The 22,081-nt window shown below is 53.7% G+C and overlaps 1 protein-coding gene across 1 annotated transcript in view; it reads left to right on the top strand.

The window, feature by feature from the left end:
- Positions 1-13,360: 13,360 nt before the first annotated feature.
- Positions 13,361-22,081, top strand: part of MAMDC4 (MAM domain containing 4) — a 94,582-nt gene continuing 85,861 nt past the window's right edge. The window contains exons 1-4 of the mRNA XM_054007076.1: positions 13,361-13,443; positions 19,904-20,017; positions 20,666-20,839; positions 21,700-21,825. Coding sequence (XP_053863051.1) covers positions 13,404-13,443; positions 19,904-20,017; positions 20,666-20,839; positions 21,700-21,825 — 454 coding nt within the window. The 5' untranslated portion in view covers positions 13,361-13,403. The remainder of the gene's footprint in view (positions 13,444-19,903; positions 20,018-20,665; positions 20,840-21,699; positions 21,826-22,081) is intronic.

The raw sequence follows: 22,081 nt of genomic DNA, 5'->3' as shown, positions 1-22,081 counted from the left end.
GTGGTGATGTCTGTAGATGGAAGAGAGAGGAAGAAAATGGCAAACGTCTCTCCCTTTTATCATGTTCTTTCTTCCCTCTTGGCTTTGCCCTCCCCCCCACACACACCTTCAGAGTCAGGTGAGCATTACCTCATTGCAATCCAAAACTGACCAAAGGAAGGGAGGTAACTCACGCAGTCTCTAACAGATCCTTTTGTTGCTGCCTAGGCCAGCATCCTTTGTGCCTGTGAGGCTGGGCTGGGTTTGTCTCATACCTGCCCTGATGAGGTGTGAACTGCTTCTCTGCTCTTGGAGAGATTTTGTCTGTGCTTATTTTAAGCCATGAGGACACATTTTCAGCATCATAACTATAGATATGAAATTACAACCTATAACATTACTGTAGTGCATCATGAGCCTTCTAAAGACACCCAACAAGACAAACTTTGCATTGGATACCACACAATTACTTTACAAGGATGAATATGGGGGTGCTGGGTGTTTCCCTGAGGTACAGAGTGTCACATCCCCCTACCCGACCCTCTGCCCCTTGTCTGATTGGGGGAACCTGAAAAAGGACTGTAACTTGGCCTCCAGATCCCCAGATTGCCTAATAAGGCCACCCCAGAACTTTGGGGACTGGGGCTGCATCTGCAGCCTGCCCACTAGGCCTGCTGGCCCCTACATGAGCCCCACTACACCCTACAAACATCTGAACTTGCTTGGTGCCTGTGTTGTTGCAAGGTTGGAGTTCCCACATACCCAAGCTCTGCCTCTAGGCCTGTGCCCTACTGCTTCCCTCCAGGCGTCCACCCACCCGCCTGCCACCTACATCCCAGAGCAATTCACAAAGCATGGGTGGAGCCTGAGGCATGCTCAGAGGTTGGCCCCTACTGGCTTGGATCCAGTTCAAAATCTGGTTGAGGAACTGCTGCTGCCCTTATAACTTCTAGCCCAAATGTTTGAGCACTCTGTGGAGGTGTGGGAGACCCAGCTCAATTCCCCAGTCTGCCTGATGGGGGCAGAGGGTATGAATAGGGGTCTCCCACCTCTCAGCAGAGTGCTCGCACCACTGGGGTTAGTCTGACATGGGCTCTGTCAGTCTGCTGTTCTACTGGGGAGAACATAAGTCACGGAGGTCACGAATCCGTGACTTCTAGCAACCTCTGTGACTTCAGCGGTAGGGAGCTGCGGGATATACCGCTGCCTGTGGTGGGGTACCCCACAGCTCCCAGCTGCTGGTGGCGGGGGAACCCCTGAGCTCCTGGGCAGTGGGGGGGAGCAACCCCCAAGCCCCTGGCAAGCTCGCAGGCCACCCCTGATCTTCCCTGCCACCGTGGGCCCCCAGAGCTCCTGATGGTGGCATCCCACAGCTCCTGGCCCCCATGGGCAGCGGGGGACCCCTGGAGCTACAGGTGGCAGGGGGACCCACAGCCCCCAGCTGCTGCAGGTGGCTCCTAGGCCCTGTGCAGCTGCCCCCCTTCTGGCAATGTGGGGATCCGCAGATCCCCATTTTGTCAGGGATATTTTTAGTAAAAGTCACCAACAGGTCACGGCCAGAGCCGATGAGAGTGGGGGGAAAGCTGGTACAAATTACCGGGTCCGGAAGGGGGCCCAGCTCCCCTCCCCCCTCGTCGGCCCTGTTTAGTTGGTCCGCCCTTGCTGGGGGGCCCGAAAAATTTTTTCACCAGGGCCCGAACCCGCTCTTGTCACAGCTTCTGTGAATTTTTCTGTTTTGCCCGTGACCTGTTGGTGACTTTTACTAAAAATATTCAGGACAAAACCTTAGCCTCACTGCTGATTGATGGGAGCAGGGGACTGGGCACAGGGTCTCCCACTTGGTGGGTGTGCCCTCACCACTGGGCTCCAGAGTCACTGCTGGCATCATCTATCCTCAGTGGCACGAGAGGTGAAACCGGGGAGCCCCTCCCCGTAGCTCCGTGGTTAGAGCATGCACAGGCACCACTTTCCAAAGTGCCAGGAGTGCTCAATCCCCAGTTCTGCCCCATGCTGTGCCCCCCACTGCACCCTTCCCCCAAGGCCCCACTCCTGCTTCACCCCTTCCCTCGAGTGCGCTGCTTTTCCCCCTCTCCCCAGAGCCTCCTGCCTGCATGCTGTGAAATAGCTGATCGTGGGAGGTGCTGATCCATGGGGCCTGGGAGGAAGCTGATGGGGGGCTGCCGGTGGGTGCTCAGCACCCACCATTTCTTCCCCATGGGTGCTCCAGCCCTGGAGCACCCGTGGAGTCTGCGCCTAGGAGAGCACGCTCCTGAGCAGTCCCTCTTCAAATCCTTTCTCCCCACAGGCAGAACCTGGGTCTCCCACAGCCCCGCTGAGTGCGCTAAACGTTACAACATGGCTCCCCTTCCTCTGCCACGGCCATGTGGGTGGTGTGGGCGAGGCCAGCCCCGCCTTGTTCCTGCAACAAATGTCTGCGGCTCAGAAGCCCCCTGACTTGCGCTGTTCGCTAAGCAGCAACAGGCCCAGACCTAGGCTTCTAGCTAGGGGTGGGGGAGCGGGAGGAGGACTCAGGATGCTCTCCTGTCATTGGCTCGTGTAGGATGCTCTGCACCTCGCTTGCTGGCTTTGTGGATCCCCCTTAAGGCACCTGCCTCCCCGCACTGAGAGTATAGAGCCAGCCTGCTTAACTCAGGCTTTGGGGATCGCCGGGGTGTGCCTGTGATTTTTCTAGGCACCGAAGAGTTGGTGGTGTAATGCTCAGCATGGCAAGGCCTGAGTCCCTTTGGAGATCTGGGCCTGAGTGCTTGGGAAGCCCCCTAAGCCCTTTAACTGCGCTTGTTCCTAAGCCAGACGCAACAATTTCAAACAAACGGCAACCGGCCAAGCAAAGCTGGGGAACTGCATATGGCCCTGGTAGCCTCCCCTGTAAAACGAGGTCATTATTAGCCCCGGGGGCACCAGCACTGATTTTGATGGTCAGGTAGAGCACGGGATGTGCTGCACGTACTGCCCTGTTATACAGGCCTCTGCTACGCGGCTCTGAGGCAGGAAATTGCTGCTGAACCTTTCATCAAGACTCCCTTTGTCTTGCCCTGGGCCCAGATTATTCCTGGATATTGCAGGTTTGGACATGTCCTGGCAGGAGTTTTAGAGGTCCCCTTGGAATTCAGAGGCAGTGATCTCCCTGCGAAACACAGGCGCACGTGGCCCACACTGAAGGGGAAGAAGGGAGAACAATTATGTTTTTGTTAACAATCCACTACAGGGAGTTCTGAGGCAAAGCACAAGAGTTAGGTACTGCACAACATTTTAATTAAAAAATTAGAATGATATAAAATGAATTAAATTGATGAAAAATTGGCTAACTGATGGTAGGTTTCAAAATATAATTGTCAAGGGGGAATTGTCATTGAGCAGGTGTGTTTCCAGTGGGGTCCTATGGGAATCTATTCCTGGACCTACACTAGTCAACATTTTTATCAATGACTTGTAAGAAAACATAAAACCATCATGATTAAGTGTGCAGATGACACACAAATTGGGGGAGTGGTAAATAACAAAGAGCCAGCAGGTCACTGATTCAGCGCGATCTCGATTGCTTGGTAAACTGAGCGCAATCAAACAATATGCGTTTTAATCTGGCTACGTGTAAATGGAGACACTGAGGAACGAAGAGTGCAGGCCGTAGTTATAGAACGAGGAACACTGCCCTGGGAAGCAGGGACTCTGAAAAAGATTTGGTGGTTGTGGTGAACTTGAGCTTCCAGTGTGACGCTGACCAAAAGAGCGAATGTTAGGCTGGGATACATAACCTTGAGTCGGAGCAGAGAGATTATTTTACCTCTGTATTCGGCACTGGTGCGATTGCTGTGGCCCTGTGTCCAATTCTGGTGTCCACAATTCAAGAAGGATGTAGATAAATTGGAGAGGGGTCAGAGAAGAGGCACAATATTGATTAAAAGATTAGAAAACCTGCCTTCTAGTTATAAAGAGCTCACTCTATTTAGCTTAACAAAGAGAAGGTTAAGAAGTGACTTGATTACAGTCTGTAATTTGTTATTTGAGGAACAAATATTTAATAATGGGCTCTTCAATCTAGCAGAGAAAAGTTTAACACGAACCAAAGGCTGGAAGCTGAAACTAGACAAATTCAAACTGGAAATAAGACCTAAATTCTTAAAGGTGAGAGTAATTAATTACTGGAGCAATTTATCACGGTGGTGGATTTTCCATCAATGCCAATTTTGAAATCAAGATTGGAGGTTTTTCTAAAAGCTCTAACTTAAGTGGGGCCTAAGTCTTGTCCCTGTAAGTTGTGCCTAAACTTTGTATTGGCGCCTCTGCACTGCAATGAATTTCAGGCAAGACCTATTAGGGTCAAACTCCTTAGCCCCACTAAGCATCACCAGAAATGTCCCCACCAGAGGTACCATCAGGTCAGATTTGACCCCTCCGTGAGGTGTTGTACAAAAATTACCCTTTCACAAGACAAATGGTCTAATGATTTAAACTCCTATAGAAACTATTTGAAAAGAGAACTCAACTCTCCCCCTTGTAACCTCTGCAGCCCTGGGTTTGTGCATGGAAACCTAGACATCAAATGAAACTGACTCTATTCATCACTGGAGCTGAGTGGAATACAGCCTAACCAAACAGCGTCAAAAGTGACAAGGGGGGTAGGTTTTAAAATGTGTCCCTTTGAATCATCTCAGCGGGGCTCCTGTTTTGCTTTTCAAAATAAGAATTTTAACCTGGCAGTTTCTCTTTTAAAGCATTGATAAAGACCTGACAAAAGCATCCTGCCAACAGTGGTTGGTTAGAATCTGGGCTGATACATCTCATGCCATTTCAAAAATTCCTACATAAGAAACATTGGCAGCTTAGCACTAAGTGCATTCCCAGTTAATGCAACCCATAACACTCCATGAGATCACCAGTTAAGGCCATATGAACATCCATCCTGACCTAAGCTCATGTGTCTTCCCTACCATGCATCAGATATCCACACGTGCTCACCGACTCCACAGCAAACTCCCATTCCAATGCACAGCCACCCATGACATACACATCCTGTTACAAGCATACTTCTGCCTTATCTCTGACCAAAGACCTTTAGATATATGAACAAAACATCAACTTTACCATTACACGTGTGTCTGTAGGGAATATTCAGGGTCTTAACCTTGCTGAGAGCAGACTAAACAAACAATATAAATAAGACAAATCCCTCTGCAGTATGTCAAGCCAATCAGTCAGTGCTAACTGCCATTAATGAGAGATGTTTATATGCTGGTTTCTAATCCTGGGAAAATAACATTCAGATAGTCTCTGCTATGGTGTGTATAGACCAGGGAGGGTAATATACAGAGGCTGGGGGATAACTGCTAGTCAAGCGAGGAGGGCAAAGCCAGGAGAGTTGCCTGTTCTGTGAACTTGTACTCCCACGTGGGGGTGGGGGGTGGTTGTTGCCCAACCACCATTTCCAGGCTCGTGAAGCTCAGGAATGCCCCTGCCCTTGCAGGCTGGATTCTGCTCTCCCATACACAGCTCGGCAGCAGCGCTATCCCGTTGATGTTGCACCAGCACAGGTGAGAGCAGAATCAAACCCTTTGTTTATGACTTGATTGCACCAGGCTAACCCTAGTCTAGTGTCCAAGGACATCTCTTAGGAAGCAGAAAGTACGTGCTGCTCTGTGCACTAGGACTTGGGCAACAGAACCCTGAGAGCAGGGTGCTGTGGGGGGGATGGGGGCATACTGTTCCATTCCAGTCAAAGGAATCCAAGGCCGTGGGGGCATGAGCTGGGGATGGTACTGCTGTGAGAGGTGTTGGGCTGTCGCAAAGCTGCCTTCTTGGCCACCTGTTCAGAATCCATCCTGGAGGGCCAGGGAATTTATTATTATTAATAATAATTAATAATAGGCACCTGTCTGGGTCACCATGTCTAAGGAAGCAAGACAGGCACTGGTGCCACCATGGTGAATCACCGGCAGGCCAGTCGTGAGTGTATTGGACACTTACAGCAACGTGCCCATGTCTGGAGTCCAAGGCTGTGGAGTACTGGCAAACCATCACCAGCCGGGGGTCAGAGATGGGGTCTCTGAGCCTGTGCTAGGTGCATAAGGCTCCGTGTGCTGGAAACCATTCACCTGGAGTGAATCTTTTGTCTGCAAATAGCTTTGCATCCCTCCCCGTCATGTCACAGCTATGCAGAGGCCTTAAACCAAGAGAACTCTCCATGTGCAAGCCTCGTCAATTGCAGCCCACACTGGTGGTAATTATAATATAATACTTAGGCCTTATCTAGCACTTTTCATCTGCTGCTCTCATAGCACTTCACAAGAGACATTGGTATCATTGCCCCCCTTTTACAGATGGGGGGACTGAGGCACTGAGAGGGGAAGCAACTTGCCCAAGGTTACCCAGCAGACCAGTGGCACAGCCAAGAATAGAATCCAAGTCACCATCTAGTGCTCTGTCCACTAGGTGGCACTGTTTCCCAGCACTACCCCTTTTGGCTCAAGTGGTTAGCCAATATTCGGGTTATTTCCATTAGGAGGAAAAATTGGTGCCACAAGTCAGATATTTCTTTGATGCAGTCCTGTTTATTTACAAAGAATGCACACAAAGTCCGGTTTCTCCAAACACAGTAGAAACAAACAGCAGCAGGCAGTTTCCTTGCTCACAATTTCCAAGCCTGCCTCTCCAGTAGGGTTACCATATTTTAAGCCTCCAAAAGGAGGACACTCCACGGGGCCCCGCCCCCACCCCCGCCCCCAACTCCGCCCCTTCTCCAAAATCCCCACCCCAACTCCGCCCCCTCCCCTGCTTCCCGCGAATATTTGATTTGCGGGAAGCCTGAAGTAGGTAAGGTGGGGGGAAGAGACGCGGCCCAGTCTGGTCCCCCCCCCACACATGTCTCCAGCCTGGGTCAGCGTGCCCAGCACTGCCGGTCCCCGGCCGAGCACCCCCAGCCTGCCCAGCACCGCCGGCCCCCGGGCCCCCGGCCGAGCACCCCCGGCCAGGCCCCGCCGGCCCGGCTCCCGAGCCCCCGGCCCGGCCCGGCCGACCGCCGGCTCCCGAGCCCCCGGCCCGGCCGACCGCCGGCTCCCGAGCCCCCGGCCCCACCGACCCCCGAGCCCCCGGCCCAGCACCGCCGGCTCCCGAGCCCCCGGCCCGGCCCGGCCGACCGCCGGCTCCCGAGCCCCCGGCCCGGCCCGGCCGACCGCCGGCTCCCGAGCCCCCGGCCCGGCCGACCGCCGGCTCCCGAGCCCCCGGCCCCGCCGACCCCCGAGCCCCCGGCCCAGCACCGCCGGCCCCCGAGCCCCCGGCCCGGCCGACTGCCGGCTTCCGAGCCCCCGGCCCGGCCCGGCCGACTGCCGGCTTCCGAGCCCCCGGCCCGGCCCGGCCGACTGCCGGCTTCCGAGCCCCTGGCCCGGCCCGGCCCAGCCGACCGCCGGCCCCCAAGCCACCGGCCCGGCACCGCCGGCCCCCGAGCTCCCGGCCCGGCCGACTGCCGGCTTCCGAGCCCCCGGCCCGGCCGGCCCCGAGCCCCCGAGCCCCCGGCCCCGCCGACCACCGGCTCCCGAGCCCCCGACCCCGCCAACCGCCGGCTCCCGAGCCCCCGGCCCCGCCGGCCCCCGAGCCCCCGGCCCAGCACCGCCAACTGCCAGCCCCCGAGCCCCCGGCCCGGCCAACTGCCGGCTTCCGAGCCCCCGGCCCGGCCGACTGCCGGCTTCCGAGCCCCCGGCCCGGCCCAGCCCGGCCGACCGCCGGCCCCCGAGCCGCCGGCCCCCGAGCTCCCGGCCGGCCCCGAGCCCCCAGCCCGGCACCGCCGGCCCCCATGTCCCGATTTTCCCGGACATGTCTGGCTTTTTGGGATTTCCCCCCGGACGGGGATTTGGAGCCCAAAAAGCCGGACATGTCCGGGAAAATCCGGACGTATGGTAACCCTACTCTCCAGCAGTCCTGTGCCCCCAGGAGCTCTGTCTCTCTGCTCCCTTCCACGGCCATGCTCATGACTGCTTCTTTTGCTGTCTGCTGGTTTTCTGCCTCTCCGTCATCCTCACAGACATACACAGCTTCGACCAATCAATCCCCCAGCCACTGCATTTGCAATCAGTCCAAGGGAAGCTGTTCAAACCACAGAGCTTAGCTTTCTTTGGCTTCGCCATGTGACTCAGTGCCTTGGATGGTAGCTTATTGTTTTCCAGATATTACCACACAGTGGACATTTAATTGCTCCCTCCATGTAAGGGCCTGAAAGGAAGGTGCTTAGAAGAATACCTATCGCCTTTAACCAGGTCTGTTATTGTCTATAGCCAGGGCTGGCTCCAGCTTTTTTGCCACCCCAAGCGGCAAAGAAAAAAAAATAAAAGCTGTGATCGGCGGCATTTTGGCGGCAACTCTACCATGCTGCTTCATTCTTCGGTGGCAATTCAGCAGCCGGTCCTTCCCCAAGAGGGACTGAGGGACCTGCCGCCGAATTGCCACCGAAGACCCGGACGTGCTGCCCCTTTTCATTGGCCACCCCAAGCACCTGCTTCCTGCGCTGGTGCCTGGAGCTGGCCCTGTCTATAGCTCAGCGCCCTGCCGGATGGCAGCCATAACACCAGTTTCCATCTCAGCTCTGCCCATCATCCCTCTCTTTGCTTGGCCAACTTTTTAGTAGCCCCAAAATGTCCAGCAGTTTTTAATTTTAACATAACCTGAGCGCCTCCTTTTTCAGTGTATCTGGTACCTGTCCCTGTCACCCACTGATTTCTCCCATGTTCTAGACCATAAGTAATCTTTAGCTCCAAGCTTTCCCATCCTGACCAGCAGAGTGAGGGGATACTAGACGCTCCAGGGTGGCTGCATTTGCCAGTTGCTTTCCCAGTCACACACTACTCTGACTTCAGAGTCGGCTCTTTGGGAAACTTTTCACTGCTCTGGAGTTCATGCCTGCACCCTACATCCACTGTCCCAGGGATGAACCAGGAACATTTGCACTTTGTGGGGCATAGAGAGCGAGGCGAGGGTCATTTCTCACTGAGCACACACTTTCCCTTTAATGGCCAGTTCCTTGCTCGCCTGCTAAGGGCAGTGTTTGCAAGAAGGCCAGCTGGACAAGGCATCAGCATTCCCATGCTTGTGTCCAGGCCTGTGTGTGATTGTGAAATCACAGCATTGCTGGTTCTCCAGCCACCCGGAAAGTGGCCCCTCAAGACTCCTAAATCTAAAGAGCCATTGCAAGGATGCCTGGTCTGGCCTGACCACAGGCGTGAAGTTCTCCTAGCCAGCTAGTGGTGGAAACACTCTATAGTTGTAATCATTGCCAGGCATTCCTTCAATTGGTGCAATAATTTCTTCCAAGAGAATTTAGTCTTTTGCTGTGATAAGCCATCACCCTCTCCTGTCTTTTGTGTTCTGGTGTCAATACCACCCCCAACCCAAAAGTGCTAGCGTCTGGGTCCAATATGGAAGAGGTTTTGAAACATGACTAAGCTAAGACAGGAGCAGTCACGAGAGCCTTTTTTGGCTCTGCAAATGCCAGATCCCACTGTGCTGACCGCTGGAATGGTTTCCCTTTCTCACCCGACCTATGCAGCAGCTTTACTATATTGGCAAACTCACAAATACATCTTCTGTAATAGGAGCAGAGTCCTGTCAAACTCAGCACATCGGGGAATGGCTGAGGAGTTGGCTGTTCTCTACAGCCTTCTTTTTCTTTTTGCCGGTGGAAATTCTCGCCTCACCAGTTGGGTGCCTGAGGTAGGCTTCCTCTTCTTGGAACAACTTCGGTTTTGGGGTTCTATTTCAGATGATCAGCTTCCAGCCTGTAACAGAGCATTTATAAATGTACCAGGTCCTGTTCACAGGTTTTAGCAGCACCAGGATGTCATGTAGAGTCTAGGTGTGGCAGGCAGGCTGGGAGGGGCCTGCCCTGTCACAGTCTCCATTAGCTTCTCAGATGTGTGTGCTGCTTTACACAGACCAAAAGCTATCACTTTGTATTGCCACAGGCCCGCCCTGCTGTGCAGGCAGGTTGTCCCTCTCTGTTGGATCCATTTCCACATACCAGCACCCACTGCTAAGATCCAGTGTGGGAAAACCAGACTGAACCCGCTGCAATCATAGAATCATAGAATATCAGGGTTGGAAGGGACCTCAGGAGGTCATCTAGTCCAACCCCCTGCTCAAAGCAGGATCAATTCCCAACTAAATCATCCCAGCCAGGGCTTTGTCAAGCCGGGCCTTAAAAACCTCCAAGGATGGAGACTCTACCACCTCCCTAGGTAACCCATTCCAGTGCTTCACCACCCTCCTAATGAAATAGTGTTTCCTAATATCCAACCTAGACCTCCCCCACTGCAACTTGAGACCATTACTCCTTGTTCTGTCATCTGCCACCACTGAGAACAGCCGAGCTCCATCCTCTTTGGAACCCCCCTTCAGATAGTTGAAGGCTGCTATCAAATCCCCCCTCATTCTTCTCTTCTGCAGACTAAACAATCCCAGTTCCCTCAGCCTCTCCTCATAAGTCATGTGCTCCAGACCCCTAATCATTTTTGTTGCCCTCCGCTGGACTCTTTCCAATTTTTCCAAATTCTTCTTGTAGTGTGGGGCCCAAATCTGGACACAGTATTCCAGATGAGGCCTCACCAATGTCGAATAAAGGGGAACGATCACGTTCCTCGATCTACTGGCAATGCCCCTACTTATACAGCCCAAAATGCCATTAGCCTTCTTGGCAACAAGAGCACACTGTTGACTCATATCCAGCTTCTCATCCACTGTGACCCCTAGGTCCTTTTCTGCAGAACTGCTTCCTAGTCATTCGGTCCCTAGTCTGTAGCAGTGCATGGGATTCTTCCATCCTAAGTGCAGGACTCTGCACTTGTCCTTGTTGAACCTCATCAGGTTTTTTTTGGCCCAATCCTCTAATTTGTCTAGGTCCCTCTGTATCCGATCCCTACCCTCTAGTGTATCTACCACTCCTCCCAGTTTAGTGTCATCTGCAAACTTGCTGAGAGTGCAGTTCACACCATCTTCCAGATCATTAATAAAGATATTAAACAAAACTGGCCCCAAGACCGACCCTAGGGGCACTCCGCTTGAAACCAGTTGCCAACTAGACATGGAGCCATTGATCACTACCCGTTGAGCCCGACGATCTAACCAGCTTTCTATCCACCTTACAGTCCATTCATCCAGCCCATACTTCTTTAACTTGGTGGCAAGAATACTGTGGGAGACCGTATCAAAAGCTTTGCTAAAGTCAAGGAATAACACATCCACTGCTTTCCCCTCATCCACAGAGCCAGTTATCTCCTCATAGAAGGCAATTAGGTTAGTCAGGCACGACTTCCCCTTGGTGAATCCATGCTGACTGTTCCTGATCACTTTCCTCTCCTCTAAGTGTTTCATAATTGATTCCCTGAGGACCTGCTCCATGAGTATCACCTATTCCTAGTAATGGTCAAGAATCCTTTAAAGTGACTTGATTTAATTTTCTATGGCTCACACAGCATCTGGTGCTGCCACCCCATTCTTATCCATCCCTCAGGTGAGCCCAAGGGCTGACTGAAGGCTCTACTATGCCTTCTGGAGACATTTTCTGGATGGCTTGTAATGCCTCTTCCCTCTTCCCAACTGGTGAGCTGGTTTCCTCCAGCATCAATCTGGTGCTGGACCAGTGCACTACAACCTATGTCTTTGGTGGATCAGGAGAACAACTCCTGATTCCTAACTGGAAAGTCCCTTAGGCCAAGGTATGTCTGCCCTGCAATTAGACACCGGCGGCTGGCCCGTGCCAGCAGGCTTGGGCTAAGAGGTTGTTCAATTGCGGTGTAGATGTTCTGGTTGCAGCCTGAGCTCTGGGACCCATCCATCTTGCCGGGTCCTCGAGCCCAAGCTCCAGCCTGAGCCCAATTAAACAGCTCCTTAGCCTGGGCCCCGTAGCCCAAGTCAGCTGGCCTGGGCCAGCAGCCGCGGGTTTGAATTGCAGTGCAGACAGACCCTCAGACTGTTCTGCTGCTTCTCATTTAAATACACAGCACTGCACTGAAACAATTCCAGTAGAAACTCTGGGAGCTTGCCTCTCCGCCTTGTACTTTTCCTCAGTGCCAGTGTTTCCCGCACTCACCCATTCACAGGTAGCTACTGTGGTTCCTTTTCAGCTAGTGTCTGTTTGTCAGAAACATTTAGCAAACAAACAGGGATCAGTGCCAGCTTCAGAGCCACAAGAACTTAAACAGCTAAGATTCCCCAGGATCCTGGATCTCAAAGCAGGGCCACCCACTCCCCATCTTTCCTTGCTGGGAAGCTACCACAGCATGTAGCTGTTATAATGGGGACAGGCAGCTCATTCGCTGCAAACCAATTGCCTGCAAACTTGTCTCACCCGGGCCACATCCATAAAGGGAATTTGCCCGGACAGCATTTGTAAGACACCTACACAGTCCTTAGCCATCATGAAATCCAAATGAATTATTAGCTTATCCGCATCTCAGCTACCCAGATGTCTTGCTTGAATTCCAGTCTTCAACCCCAATTTTCCCCATTGTGCGGGGTTGCACATTCCCCAGTCATGGCTCCATTTGAGCCCGAGGAGGCAGCTGGTAAAGGGTCTGGAGTGTGAACCCCGGGGTTGGGGTTGTCCAAAAGTCCAGCTGTCGATCACATGGGCTTCTGGAGCTACTCAGTTAGAGGGGAGTACGCAGGCTCTGACCCTGCCTGAGGCCAGCAGCCGCTACCCAGATGTGGGCACACGCACTCAGCCAGTGCATGCCACAAGCCCCAGGTGTGACTCAGCAGCAGTCCCCTGGCAGCTCAGCACTGATGGCCTCCAGAGTCCCCTACCTGGAAAGTATCAGGGGGCAGCCGTGTTAGTCTGTATCTTCAAAAACAACAAGGAGTCTGGTGGCACCTTAAAGACTAACAGATTTATTTGGGCATAAGCTTTCGTGAGTAAAAACCTCACTTCTTCGGATGCATTTTTTTTCCCTACCTGGAAAGACAGTGGATAGCAAGGGTGGGGGAGGGGGTAAAGTGAGGACAAGTGAGGGCTCCTCAGGGGCTGGCTGGGGATACCCAGGAGTTCCCTGTTGTGGACCCCCTGAGAGACCCCTACTATCTCCCCCCCAACACACACTCCTCCTGGGAGTGAGATGGGTCCATGGTCACTGTTCCCCAGGATGTGTGATACTGGCGCCGCCAAAAAGCTGTCATTCTGCTCCACCCCTGAATGTCCCTGCTACAGTGTCAGTTCCACAGGGAAATGCCCTGCTGATAAAACCTGCTCCCCTGGGACTGATTGCACTGGGATCAAGAGCTCTGCAGTGTGGGTAAGAGCTGGGGCTGAAGTCCAGAGCTTGTCAAGTCCTTGGGAGCTGGTTCCAGCCTTCGCTCTGCAGCACAGCCCCTCCAGCAGCTGTGTTAGCTCCCAGCTGCACACCTGCCCCGGGGCACAGGCTCGGGAGATGCCTGCGCGGCTGTTCCTCTTGGGTCTGCTGCTCTCTGGTAAGTTCTCCTCACGGACGGACGGACGCAGCACTTCCCAGTGGGACATTTCTGGGGGAGGGCGGGGGACAAGCCACCACTTGCTAGTTCAGATTCAACCTCCACATGTAACTTCTCTGTGTCCCATTGTGTGGGATTGTAACCTCCCACCATGCCAGGGCTTTAAGGAGACGTTTTGCCCTTAAACAAGAAGCTGAGGCCAGATTGCCTTTGATCATGCCACATGTTAGACCGGATAGTTCCCTTGGACTGTGTTGCCACAGAGCAAAAGGTAGGTTGAGCCTTGAATGACTCCACACTAAAGGAAGGAGTATTGTCTAGTGGTTAGAGCATCAGACTCGCATTCAGCGAACCTAACTTCTATTCCCAGCTTTGCCACTGATTCCCTGGATGACCTTGGGCAAGTCACTGGCTCTCTCCATGCCTCAGTTTCCCCTTTGTCATGTCTCTTTAGACTGGGCTTTTCAGCACAGGGTCTGGTTTCTCACTTGGTGTTTGTACAGCATTGAGCACAATGGGAGCCTGAGCTCAGGTGGCGCCTCCAGACACCACTGAAATACAAACACTAGAGCTGTTCCCGAGGGAACAGGAACAGGAAATGCTGACTTGAGTAAATCAAACAGACTGATTTAATCAGAATGCTGCTGGGAGATTACCGAACTGGTTTATTTCAGCTGTATCGTGTGGACACGTTTAATATAATGGATCAATTCCCGTTGTTCAGTTATTCGTTAGGCACAGTCCCCTAGCGCCTAGGAGCCTTCGTCCTGGACCAGGAACCCTTTGTGCTAGGTGTTGTGCAAACACAGACCCAAACGATTGTCCCCACTCTAAAGAGCTTCACACCGAAACGAGCAGAGAATAGGCAGCTGGATGATAAAGTCTAAAGGAAAATTTTTGATAAAATCAGACTCCTGGCAACCCTAATACGCAATGTCAATGGAGACGCGCTCCCGTCGACTCCCCTTACTCTTCTCAATCCAGTGGAGTACAGGAGTCGACGGGAGAGTGATCTGCAGTTAATTTAAAAATGTGTATTTAAACTTCATGACAATGAATGGGACATTAAATGCATTGTTTTCACTTATCTGTATCCCATTACAATGTAATAGCAAACATCTACATTGTGTACACCCCTGTAACTAAATAACCCCTCAAACGAGAAAGAGGCCTTGTGGAATGCAAATAAAGAACTAACAGAAAAGTGCTAATTTCAAATCAAGTTGTCATTGTGTGTGATGATCAGAGATCAAAGACTTAAAATGCATTCCTCACTCTCTGTCCTCAGAGAAGGAGCCCACGGGGTAGTGACCCTGTCAGCTGGTCTTCTGTCAGAAAAAGCTATAAGAATGGATTCAGGGAAAGATCCTTCATGTCTGGACTGTTTGGACTCTTACAGGGAAGTGTACTGGATGCAAAGCAGAGATCCCCAGAGACAATCTGGGTACCCTGAAAGACTTTTGGGAAACTGGCAGTTTATTACATCACTGACACCATTTGGAGTTACAACTGTGACTCTATGCATCCGATGAAGTGGGTTTTAGCCCACAAAAGCTTATGCCCAAATAAATTTGTTAGTCTCTAAGGTGCCACAAGGACTCCTCGTTGTTTTTGCTGATACAGACTAACACAGCTACCACTCTGAAACCTGTGACTCACCTATTCATATATTTTACTTGCTTTAACCTCAATAACTCTCATTTCCTTTTCTTAGCTAATAAACCTATAGTTAAAAGAACAGGAGTACTTGTGGCACCTTAGAGACTAACAAATTTATTAGAGCATAAGCTTTCGTGGACTACAGCCCACTTCTTCGGATTTCCACTCCATACGGCTAAATGCAGTGCCTTGCATAATGACAGGTTTCAGAGTACAAGCCGTGTTAGTCTGTATCCGCAAAAAGAACAGGAGTACTTGTGGCACCTTAGAGACTAACTGCATTTAGCCGTATGGAGTGGAAATCCGAAGAAGTGGGCTGTAGTCCACGAAAGCTTATGCTCTAATAAATTTGTTAGTCTCTAAGGTGCCACAAGCACTCCTGTTCTTTTTGCGGATACAGACTAACACGGCTGCTACTCTGAAACCTATAGTTAGTTTACTATAGAATTGGCTGCCAGCCTTGTCTTTGGTGTAAGATCTGGAGTACCAGTTGATCTGGGGTAAGTGGCTGGTCTCTGGAGACTGGGAGCAACCTGATGCGGTGTGATTTTTGGCGTGACCATTTATTACAAAGGCGAGTTTGTCTGGGTGACAGGATAGACTGGTAGGGTTACCAACATTCTGACTGCAGAAAACCGAACACCCTTGCCCCGCCCCCTACCCCACTCCTTCCACGGGGCCCCACCCCTTGCTCACTTGATCCCCCCTCCCTCCATCTCTTGCTCTCCCCCACCCTCACTCAATATTTTCACCACACTGGGGCAGGGAGTTGGGGTGCAGGAGGGGGAAAGGACTCTGGCTGGGGGTGCGGGCTCTGGGGTGGGGCCGGGGACGAGGAATTTGGTGTGCAGAAGGGGGCTCTGGGATGGGGTCAAGGGGTTCAGGGTGTGGGAGGGGGTGCAGGGTGCAGGCTCTGGCCAGGCAGTGCTTACCTCAAGCGGCCCCCAGAAGCGGTGACATGTCCCTTTGACTCCTAGGCATAGGGGTGGCCACAGGGGCTCCATATGCTGCCCCCACCCGCAGGCGCCATCCCCGCAGCTCCCATTGGCTGCAGTTCCTGGCCAATGGGAGCTGCAGAGTTGGCGCTCGGGGCAGAGCACAAGCCCCCGGCGACCCCTAAGCCTAGGTGCTGGACATGCTTCCGGGAGCCACACGGAGCCAGGGCAGGTAGGGACTAGCCTGCCTTAGCCCCGCTGCACCGCTGCCCGGACTTTTAGTGGCCCAGTTAGCGGTGCTGACTGGAGCCACCAGGGTCCCTCTTTGACCAGGCGTTCCAGTTGAAAACCGGACGCTTGGCAACCCTATAGACTGGAGAGTCCAAGGGAACTGTCTGTGACTCCATGGTAAGACTGGTAGAGTGATCCAGGAGTTCACATTTGTTATGGGCTTGGTGAAGTCTAATTATAGGCCACATCACCAGCTTGCGGTGTCTGCCGTTTTCTGATAGTCTGCCCTGCGGTCGGCACTCATGGTCATGAGCCACTCCAGACAGCATGACAAATGTTCAGTTAAATAACATCACTATTTTGTGATGCTCACAAAGGTTATGCAGGAGTGTGAGTGCCAACCTCAGGACTGCCTCAGGGTACCAACCCCAAACGTTGTGAGTTCTATACTTAGATTTCACCAACCAAATGCACCAAGTGAAAACTCCTCAGGCTCCCAAACCATGCCACCGCCCTGCCCCTTCCATCAATGCCTGGCCCATGCACTGCCCCTACCCCCGAGGCCCTGCCACCACGGCACCCCTTCTCCCTGAGGCTCTGCCCCTTCCCCCTAGGCCCTGCCCCTGCGCCACCTCTTCCCCTCAAGACCCCATCCCCTGCTTACTCCTCTCCACCCCCCGTCGCTCACCCTTACAGATGGTAAAAAGTGATGGGGCCATGGCCCCCTGCCCCCCCCCCACCCTTGTTCTGGCATCCCTGGTCACAGACAGTCCCCTTGGGTTCTCCAGTCTGTCTTGCCACACAGGTGATCATAGCTCTGTGGTAGTTGGCCCCTTACACCAAGAATCACAGCAATTTTCAGGTTATTTCTGATCCCAATGGACCAGTCACTTATCCCAATCAGTTGTGCTTTAGGTCTCACCCCAAAGACAAAGCCTGTAGTCAACCCTATAGTAAACTATATGAAGACGTATTAAATAGGAAAAGGAAATTAGAGTGTTATTTGCAAGCCAGCCAGCAAATATAGACACACAACTGACACAAATGAATTACAGGCTTAGGTTTCAAAAGATAATACAGGCTTCTGTAATCAGCAAGCTCTGTATGTCCTTTAGGGCTAACCCAGGCTAAGCAGCCGAGGATCTCTTGATTATGCCTAAAAACAACTTGTGCCCCCCTGCGCCTGAGTCCAAGCAGCCTAGAGACCTTAGTTCCTTCGGTTGAGGTTTTTATCCCCCTCCTGCCATGTGCTCTGAGCTGCAAACTCAGCAAAGGGCAGCTCCACTCAGGTGACTCATCTTCATGGGACGGGAGCAGCAGAGCAACTGTAGGAGTCTTTTTGTTGACAGTTTGTCAATCCAGATGTGGGGAGTTTCCAGTTGTAAGAACCAACCAGAGCCCACCTGGCATTGCTGAGTCTCCTCTTGGGGGTGGGGGGGAGTGTAACAATTTCTGTAGAAGAGCAGCTCCCTCTCCTGTATGGCAATTCAGTCCCAGAGGCTCCCAATACACCCGCTCCAATATTACCTTCCAATCTGGAGCACAGATATTATAGGTAAGATGAATTCCGGCAGCAACTCACAAGCATTCAACAGAGTCTAGACACTAAAAAGTTTCTTATAATTCTAGTACCTGTTTTATCGCTCTTAAGCCACGTGTCCAGTTGAGAAATGGAACCCTGGTGTGAGCTGGTGCCTGGTCTGCTGGTGTTACATGTTAATCTCCAGATCTCAAGGCACTTTACAAGGCTGGGTCAGCACCATTCTCTTCATTTTACGATGGGGGAAACTGAGGCACGGAGAGGGGACGTGACTTCCCAAGGTGTTACAGAGAGCAGGGAATAGATCTCAAGCCCCATTTCCCGCTGGAACCCACTCTCTCCCAGAGCTGGCAATATACCCCCAGCGTTCTGAGCTCTCACCATGCGACCAGGCTCCCGCCCACCCCTGACATTAGAAGTATTTTATGGTGTATTTGAGACATGCCACTGTAAGGCAGGAGAATCCAAAGCTCAAATGTAGCCTGTGGGTCTTCAACTCCAGATCCCAAGAGACCAGGGAGTTCCCACCCGCCTAGCCCCAAATGCTGATGGGGCAACTGCCTTAGCTCTTTTTCATCAATGGCGACTTTCGCTGGGATTTTGCCTCCATCCATGTTTGCCCATGAATTCAGCCCATGAATTGTGGTAAATGACCTCCACAAAGCCACCATCTTCCTCCTGCAGCCACAGGCTGATGCGAAAGAGAACCAGGCCAAGCTTCAGCCCAGCTGGAAAGGGCAGCCCTGCAATCTCTGCCGCAGATCCCCAGCCTAGCTCTGCAGGTGCTGAGGCTCAGAGAACTCAGAGCAGCTGCTCCCCACCTGTCAGGCCTCCAAGCCTCCAGATTCACAACCTGGTGTCAACCCCCTGCAGAGATGGGAGCCAGTGGCCAGGGCCAGGCCTCAGTTAGGGTGACCAGACGTCCCGATTTTGTCGGGACTGTCCCGATATTTGCTCGTTTATCCCGCGTCCCGACCAATGTTTGGTCGGGACACTGGACAAACAAGCAATTTTTGCCCTCCGCTCTGGCTCGCGCCCCCTCCCTTGCCCCAACTCCGCCCCCTCCTTCCCCCATTGGATAGCTCCCCAAATCCTCGCCCTGGCCCCACCCCCTCAACTGCCCCATTGGATCCTTCCCCAAATCCCCGCCTCTTTCCGAAGCACGCCGCATTCCTCCTCCCTCCCAGGCAAGCACTGGAGGGAGGAGGCCCGGGGACAGCGGGGTGAGTCCGGCCTGGCCCTGGCCCAATCGCAGGCAGGAGGGCGGGGGGTACCTGCAGGGGGGCAGCCCCGGGTCCAGCCTGGGGAACCGGCTCCCTACGCGCCCATGGGTGGGGGGGCAGCAGCTGTCCGCGTGGGGACTCTGGTTCCTCGGGGCTTCACCTCCGCCACGTGCGCTCCGGCCCCGGAGGGGGTAGTTGGCGCTGGGTGCCAGGCAGATGCCTCTGCCTGACACGCGGCGAGGGAGAGGCGGAGTAGCAGCTGGAAGGGCCGGTCGGGCTGCGGCTCCACCGCGGTGCTGGGGATAATTAGAGTCTGTCTGCCGGCGGGGAGAGCAGTGCATGCCTGGCTGGGTGTGCGACCCTAGGTGAGGCGATCCCGTCCCGCGATGCTTGGGCGAGTCCCGGCCTGGGGGCCGCGGCAAGGTCCCACTTCTCCAGCGGGGTGTAGCCCAGTGGCGCGAAGGTAGCTACAGCTCTGCACTCCCGGGCCCGCGGGGAGCTGAAGCCTGCCAGGGAAGGGGCTGCCACACGCTGGTGCGCCCGCGGCCAGCCCAGGACGGTCTCCGCGCAGGGACTTGGCGGGGGTGCTCCCCCTGTCCGTGCCCATCTCCGCGGCATCGGGCTCCGGGCGGGGGTTGTTGCATCCCGGGATCCGGGGGCCGCTGTTTACCGGCACCAGCCTAGGCACTTCCCGCTTGTTCGTGCTTTTTTTTTTTTTTCTCCCTACCGGCTTTTTTATTTTTTGGCTCCGCCCCCTTCCCTCTCCCCCCTCCCCCCCGCGTCCCGATATTTCGCCTCTCTGATCTGGTCACCCTAGCCTCAGTGCTGCCTGGGGCTGGCCCCCTGATGCTGGCTTTTATCCTCTCTGGTAGCTTGGCCTCACCCTGGCGTCCAGTCCATCTTCATCAACAGATGCAGCAGTCCTGCCCCGAAGGTGTGTGACTTTGTTTGCGACTGCAGGGACTGCTCCGATGAGAACCAGTGCGGTGAGTCCCGGCTGCCTCTCACTCTTGCTCTTTGGCTTCTGGCTGCTCTTTCCTGCATAGCAGCTTTCCTGGGATTAGCCTCGGGTTCCCCAGGGTCCTGGGCCCTGAACCTGCTCCAAGAAAAGAGTAGGGAACCAGGTAGGGTTGCCAATCCTCCAGGATTGGCCTGGAGTTTCCTGGAATCGGCATCCATCTCCTTGAAAGCAATCCAGGAGATTTTACTAGGATATTTTAAGAAAATGACATTATGTCATGTTGGGAGGGGTGGGGGGGGAATCTCCCAGAATAGCTTCAGTCAGAGTTGGCAACCTAGAACCAGGGCCCCACTGCATCACACAAGGATGGGCCAATGGCCCTGAATGAGCCAAATGCACTGCAGGGCTACGCAACTGTGGCTTTCCTGCTAGCTCTGCCTGGCATGAGAGCCACCTCAAGTTATCCACATGCCACTTACTCACCCACCTAAGTACCCACTCTCCTCACTAGTTCCACTCATCCCCCACTCCCCTACCCCCTCCCACAGGAATCCCCAAATGTCCGATGCTGCTGATTTATCACCAGCAGAAACGTCCTGGAATCTGCTACTCCCAGGAATGAGTCCTGCCCAGCCCTCCGGAGCACTAATCACTCTCCTCTGCTTCCCAGCAGGTTATCACAAAGAATCAGTCACGCTGGGAACTCCCTTCACCTGCGATTTTGAAGAGGGCAACTGTGGCTGGAAGGACGTGAGCACCTCTGTCTACAGATGGGTCACAGACCGAGCCAGCGTCGCCATGTGGGGGACTGGACCCAGCGCCGATCACACCCGGGGCACTGATCTGGGTAACCGCACCACATTCTGCTGGGTAGCCTGTGGCCACTCTCGTTACCTCTGCACTGGGGTATCGAGCTGAAAAAATCGCCCTCCCTGCAGCAGCTGTACCTGACGAGCGTCTAGGGGTAGGGTGCACTGTGGTGTTCAGAACAGATCCGCCTGTGATCGGCACACGGTGGCTCTTTAAAACTCAGGCTGGCTTTGGGTCTGTCTACGCTGCAATAAAACCCCTGGGGCAGGCTCATGTCCTCTGACTTGGGGTTGTGGGGCTATAAAATTGCACTGCGGACATCCAGGCCCTGTCTCTCGGCCCCTCCCCATTCACACCCCTGAGCGGCACAGCTGGGTCGGTCTACATTTTAAGTGTAGACCAGGCCTGAGAAAAGGACGAGGCATGATGGAGGTAGTCAGAGATGAGGAGGCCTGTGCAAGGAGCTGGCGTGAGTGGAGATGCAGAGAAGAAGGGGTGGGGGAAGGCTGCTCCAGATGCCATGAGCTGCAGAGGAGAAGGCTCTTTGCACAGGTTATAGTGACTCAATTCTCAGGGGTATATGGAATCATGCATTCAAATAAACCTGGGTAAATGCTGCCTCTCAGTGTGGCAGTGCTGCCCAGGAATGAGAACTGTTTTCACAGGATACTGCTGCTATTTGAAATATCCCTCCTGGGGCGGATTCCTCCTGTTGGTCTGTGTTAGAGCCTAAGAACTGGAGCCTGGTTTTTGTTTGCTGTAGGTGAGGCTCCTGGTGAGAACACACGTAATGCAGCATTCGCGATGGGTCTGTTTCCCATGGAGTAGATCAGGGAAGGGAATGTGTTTCCTTCTCTGCCTCTCCTCGCAATGTGAATGATCCTATGCTTTCCCCAGGCTGGTACATGGCTGCAGAGATGCGCAGAAACACGTTTGCTGCCATCGCTAGGTTAAGGTCCCCTGTGATGCGACAAGCGGCAGCCACCTGTGAGATCCGAGCATGGTATCGCCTGTGGGAAACAGGTAAAGGTGTACACACTGCACTACACCAGTGCTGTGCTGGGGGATGGACCCAGCCTCTCCTGCCCCTGGCACAAGCACAGGGACAAGATCTGTGCCTAGGGTTCAAAGGAGCACTGGAGGGGGCAGGGCTGCTGCAGAGGGTGGAGGCCGGGATGGGCAGCTGGACAGGACAACTGACGGGGTGGGGTTGCTCCCAGCACGTTGATGTGCTATTGTCTGGTATAGGGAGGGGTGCATGCCTGTCCAAAACAGCTGG

This window comes from Malaclemys terrapin, chromosome 17 (assembly GCF_027887155.1).
Source record: "Malaclemys terrapin pileata isolate rMalTer1 chromosome 17, rMalTer1.hap1, whole genome shotgun sequence".
In the NCBI taxonomy this organism is placed as follows: Eukaryota; Metazoa; Chordata; order Testudines; family Emydidae; genus Malaclemys; species Malaclemys terrapin.
This window is presented reverse-complemented; position numbering and strand designations above follow the sequence as displayed.